General features: G+C 41.8%; 1 protein-coding gene across 1 annotated transcript in view; it reads right to left on the bottom strand.

The window, feature by feature from the left end:
• Window positions 1-925: 925 nt before the first annotated feature.
• Window positions 926-6,000, bottom strand: part of LOC139448670 (rho-associated protein kinase 2-like) — a 49,421-nt gene continuing 44,346 nt past the window's right edge. The window contains exons 24-25 of the mRNA XM_071230224.1: window positions 3,123-3,194; window positions 926-1,132 (exon numbers count right to left, since the gene is read on the bottom strand). Coding sequence (XP_071086325.1) covers window positions 926-1,132; window positions 3,123-3,194 — 279 coding nt within the window. The remainder of the gene's footprint in view (window positions 1,133-3,122; window positions 3,195-6,000) is intronic.

The raw sequence follows: 6,000 nt of genomic DNA, 5'->3' as shown, positions 1-6,000 counted from the left end.
GTTATTTGAATACTTTTTTCATCTGTACTTAATTATTGACAATAAAAAAAATTGATATCGATCGTCACAGAAAGCAAAATGGCGGTCTATCAAGATTCAATATACGACTAGCTACTGAAAACAATAAAAATTAAGTCGTTAGCCACGACTTACAAAATGATCATTCAGACTCCTCAATTAATCAGTGTCAACTCAGTTTATTGCCTATTACAGTGATTGACCGATTGGACTATCATGTAGGTACGATGTATTTACAGCAATCAAAACAAACAAAGCTTGTCAGTGTAGATAATCTTCATTACGTTACAACTGCAGACAGAAACTGCTCAGTCCTAACTGTTGATCATGTCCGGTCAAAATTTAAGAATGTCCGGACAATACTTTTTAAAATGTCCGGACAGAAACATTTAAATGCCCGGTAAGCAATATTTTAAACCAGACATTTGAGATTCCCAAATGGACATGTTCGGCGCATATGACGATTTCCAGACCCCTGCTTATTGGAAACTTGAAAGCACATCCACCATACAGAGAGCAATTTTTACAGGCAACTCTGTCATTTTTTAGCCATGACCTCATTTATTCCTAAGTACACCGTGGGGATTCCAGGTGAGGACAAGTCTTCAGTAACCTTCACTGGTCGTAAGAGATAATAAGATGAGTAGATCAGGTGGTCAAGTTTGGTAACTTTGTTGACTGCACATTTGTTGCTCACACTATCAATCACTAGATTGAGTCCAGACAGATTATTTACAGACCTGCACAATATTTCTGGAATACTGCAGAGTGCAGTGTTAATAAAACAAACAAGCAAACCAAAAAACATATACTCAAGGTAGGGTGGTCTTGCTTAACATACATGTATATTATTATAGGATTAGGATCTCACAAATCTTTACACAAAGGGGTCCGATGAGTTCTGTGATTAGCGACAACTCACTTGGAGATCGAGCGCAGCTGTTAACATGTCATACGCCTCCCGGATAATGGCGACTGCTCTCTGGCCACTCAATATGACTTGGTCTCGTCGCTGCTGGCGCTCAGCCGCACGTTTATTGCTGGCGTTCTTCACGGCCTTGTCCTCTGGCTTCTGCCCGAACTGGAACTGTTGCACAATGGCCTTCTTGACGGTCTGAAACAGTGAGCAGGGTGCATCTAGAACTCCCAACATCATCCACAATTGTGACTTATCATGAAATTGTTTTTTCCTTATATTCAGAGGCATTCAGGTAGCAAATTTGTTAGCAAAGTGTAATTAAATTCAGAGGTATTTTTAAGAAATTGTGAGCCATCCTATGGTTCTACAAGTCATGTTGTCATTTGGGAGACGTCTTATTTTTCAATATGCCATGGGAGACGTCCTATGGTTCTATACATCATGCTGTCACTAGGGAGCCATCCTATGGTTCTGTATGTCACGCTGTCACTAGGGAGCCGTCCTATGGTTCTTTACATCATGCTGTTACTAGGGAGTCATCCTATGGTTCTGTATGTCATGCTGTCGCTAGGGAGACGTCCTATGGTTCTATACATCATGCTGTCGCTAGGGAGCTGTCCTATGGTTCTATACATCATGCTGTCACTAGGGAGCCATCCTATGGTTCTGTATGTCACGCTGTCACTAGGGAGCCGTCCTATGGTTCTTTACATCATGCTGTTACTAGGGAGCCATTCTATGGTTCTATGCATCATGCTGTCACTAGGGAGACGTTCTATGGTTCTATACATCATGCTGTTACTAGGGAGCCATCTTATGGTTCTATACATCATGCTGTTACTAGGGAGACGTCCTATGGTTCTATACATCATGCTGTCACAAGGGAGCCGTCCTATGGTTCTATACATCATGCTGTTACTAGGGAGCCATCCTATGGTTCTGTATGTCATGCTGTCACTAGGGAGCCATCCTATGGTTCTGTTTGTCATGCTGTTACTAGGGAGCCGTCCTATGGTTCTATACATCATGCTGTTACTAGGGAGCCATCCTATGGTTCTGTATGTCATGCTGTCACTAGGGAGCCATCCTATGGTTCTGTATGTCATGCTGTTACTAGGGAGCCATCCTATGGTTCTATACATCATGCTGTTACTTGGGAGCCATCCTATGGTTCTATGCATCATGCTGTCACTAGGGAGACGTCCTATGGTTCTATCCAACATGCTGTCACTAGGGAGCCATCCTATGGTTCTATACATCATGCTGTTACTAGGGAGCCATCCTATGGTTCTATACATCATGCTGTCACTAGGGAGTCGTCCTATGGTTCTATACATCATGCTGTCACTAGGGAGCTGTCCTATGGTTCTATGCATCATGCTGTCACTAGGGAGCCATCCTATGGTTCTATGCATCATGCTGTTACTAGGGAGACGTCCTATGGTTCTATACATCATGTTGTCACTAGGGAGCCATCCTATGGTTCTATACATCATGCTGTCACTAGGGAGTCGTCCTATGGTTCTATACATCATGCTGTCGCTAGGGAGACGTCCTATGGTTCTATACATCATGCTGTTACAAGGGAGCCATCCTATGGTTCTATACATCATGCTGTTCCTAGGGAGACGTCCTATGGTTCTATACATCATGCTGTCACAAGGGAGCCATCCTATGGTTCTATACATCCTGCTGTTACTAGGGAGCCATCCTATGGTTCTATACATCATGCTGTTACTAGGGAGACGTCATATGGTTCTATGCATCATGCTGTCACAAGGGAGCCGTCCTATTGTTCTATACATCATGCTGTCACTAGGGAGCCATCCTATGGTTTCTATACATCATGCTGTCACTAAGGAGACATCCTATGGTTCTATACATCATGCTGTCACTAAGGAGCTGTCCTATGGTTCTATACATCATGCTGTCACTAGGGAGCCGTCCTATGTTTCAATACATTCTGCTGTTCCTAGTGAGACGTCCTATGGTTCTGTATGTCATGCTGTCACTAGGGAGCCGTCCTATGATGTTCACACAGGGAGACACCTCCTCTCCATCCGAGGCTTATACAAGGAAACCTGACAACTGGTAGTCTAGATCACATACTTTGTGTATTCCTCTAAGTGTAAAATGCAGCTTGCTTAATGCGGAGTGCAGTGACAGGGGTCATCTGCCCACTCACCTCTTCCTCGCCACCGACCAGCTTCCCGATGTCGGTCACATACGACATAATGGCCGTCACCAGCATGTTCAGCTGCAGGAGAGAATAATAACTATCATGTGGATATTAATAATGCATCACATCCACACTCTAAAGCTTGCTCAAATCGCTTCATTATTACCCTTGTCAATGGATCAGTGTGCATCAATTTTTATTCTAAGCTTTCAAGGGAGTATGCAAGCCAAGCTGCTTGAGAGCCGATAGAAGATTTACAGTCACATGACCATCACATCCTACCTGGTTTCCAGTCTCTGTTTGGTGAACAGGGACACTTGAAAACAAGGTCACTTGCCCAAGAATTGGAGCAGTACCAAAGCCCTAGAAACTCTAAGGAGCCAAGCTGTCAACTACACTCGCCGATAAATGCGATCTCATTAAAATCAGATCTTAGATTTCGATATCGCTAAACAAAGATCTGAGGACATCCCATTACGGGTCACGTCAGAACGACCTTTCATCCCACCAATCAAAGCGTTGCTTACCAGACCATGAAAGTGACAGTCGGAATGTGTTTTCTAATCATGCAACCTCGAAAACTCAAACACTGGGTATTTCGAACGACTGTTACGGCCCGTATGACTGATTACGTCAAAATTATCGTCTGTCTCTTGCTTTCGTGGGATAAACATTTGAACGGAGGAGACGTTGCACAGTATGTGGGAAGCACTGCCATACAATCGCAACCATATATCAGACATTTCGGAATGCTCGTTTGTTCAGTTTTCAAAATTTTAATTGAGAACTGTGTCAACATATTTTTCAAGCATCGTCTGAAATGGAAGTCGCCAGGTTGATATGAGTGCTGTAAAGCTTGAGAAAGCCGCTTTCTAATTGGCTGATGTCGACTTCTCATAAGTCGTTTCAGTGGTCAGTCAAAGTTTGCGAATGGTCGTTCTTACAACTTGCCATAGTTTATTACTCACCAACTCACCTGTCCCTGGATATCTAACACTTGTCATAGTTGTCATCACACCTGTTACGGTATCCCATGCTCACCAATCTATGAAAATCTTGCCATAGTTGATTATTCACTAGCTCACCTGTCCCTGGATATGTCCCACTTGCCTAGTTCATTATTCACCAACTCACGTATCCCAGGATATCTCCCACTTGCCAGAGTTCATTATTCACCAACTCACCTGTCCCTGGATATCTAACACTTGTCATAGTTCATTATTCACCAACTCACCCATCCCTGGATATCTCCCAATTGCCAGAGTTCATTATTCACCAACTCACGTATCCCTGGATATCTCCCACTTGCCATAGTTCATTATTCACCAACTCACCCATCCCTGGATATATCCCACTTGCCTAGTTCATTATTCACCAACTCACCTGTCCCTGGATATCTAACACTTGTCATAGTTCATTATTCACCAACTCACCCATCCCTGGATATCTCCCACTTGCCAGAGTTCATTATTCACCAACTCACGTATCCCTGGATATCTCACACTTGCCATAGTTCATTATTCACCAACTCACGTATCCCTGGATATATCCCACTTGCCTAGTTAATTATTCACCAACTCACCTGTCCCTGGATATCTCCCACTTGTCATAGTTCATCACACCTGTTATGATATCCCACACTCACCAATCTATGAAAATCTTATAACTAATGTTATATTACCCCCCTGACAAGTGTAAATTGGCACGGCTCCCATGGCCGAAAGCTACACTTGTCAGGGGGGCACTCAAAGTACGTGATCTAGACTACCAGTTGTTGGACTTTCGTTTTTGTGGAAGGCTCGGTGGCTGAGTGGGTTAAATCGCTGACTTTGTGTGCTGGAGATTAGGTGCCTCACCCTGACAGGTGTGGGTTCGAATCCCGTACGGGACTCAACCCAAAAATGTACTAGAATCTGTACTTTACTAAGAAAGTGTTATCCAAAATATAACATTAGTTACATTTGACCACTTTCTAAATGGCATTGTGTATTTATGAAAATCATGCCATAGTTCATTATTCACCAGGTCACCTGTCCCTGGATATGTCCCACTTGCCTAGTTCATTATTCACCAACTCATGTATCCCTGGATATATCCCACTTGCCATAGTTCATTATTCACCAACTCACCTGTCCCTGGATATCTAACCTTGTAGCAGATTTCGGCAAGAGAGCGTCATTAGAAACCATTTTATCCAATGAAATCTTATGTCATAGCTACGAAAAAGACAAAGGCAATGTTACGAGCGTGTAGGTGAAAAAACAAGCTTTCTTGCTGTGTGTTCTATGTCAGTCTTCGACAAACGTGTTATTCATACGAAGCTTTCGAAAACGGAGGTATTTCATCATGTTACTGAGCGGACAGCCGCTGTTATCTGGAAATGAGTGAAAACAGATTCTATTCATAATTCTTTTTAAAATAATTTTCCAATTACGTATACAATGAAAATAAAAAAGAAATAAGTAGATCTTTGGAAATCTTAAATTTGGACTTTAATCTGGACGTTATGAATGTGTTAGCTTACATTTTTTTTATTTACAACGAACTTAATTAAGTTGTAAATGCGTTATTTAAATAATGTGATAAACATAACTTTCATATTTATAAACACTAGGATTAGACCTTTCAAATGGTGTATAACATGGCTGTTGCTATAATTGTTTTTAATTGTTTTTTTGCCTTTATTCACGAAAATGGCAAATCATTAGTTACTGGACACTGGTACATTTAGTATTTACTCCTAGAATCTACCATCTAGTCACAACTCACAAATATGTAGGACTGTTACTTTTGTGTTTGCTAGCCATTACATGGAAATGGCAGATGATTCATTAAGTTAAAATACTCGTTACAGTATATATTTTATGACTCATAAACATTCATC

Source organism: Haliotis cracherodii, unplaced genomic scaffold, assembly GCF_022045235.1.
Source record: "Haliotis cracherodii isolate W230 unplaced genomic scaffold, xgHalCrac1.p SCAF_7, whole genome shotgun sequence".
In the NCBI taxonomy this organism is placed as follows: domain Eukaryota; kingdom Metazoa; phylum Mollusca; class Gastropoda; order Lepetellida; family Haliotidae; genus Haliotis; species Haliotis cracherodii.
The sequence above is the reverse complement of the archived record's forward strand: the minus strand, read 5'-3'. Positions and strand labels throughout refer to the sequence as shown.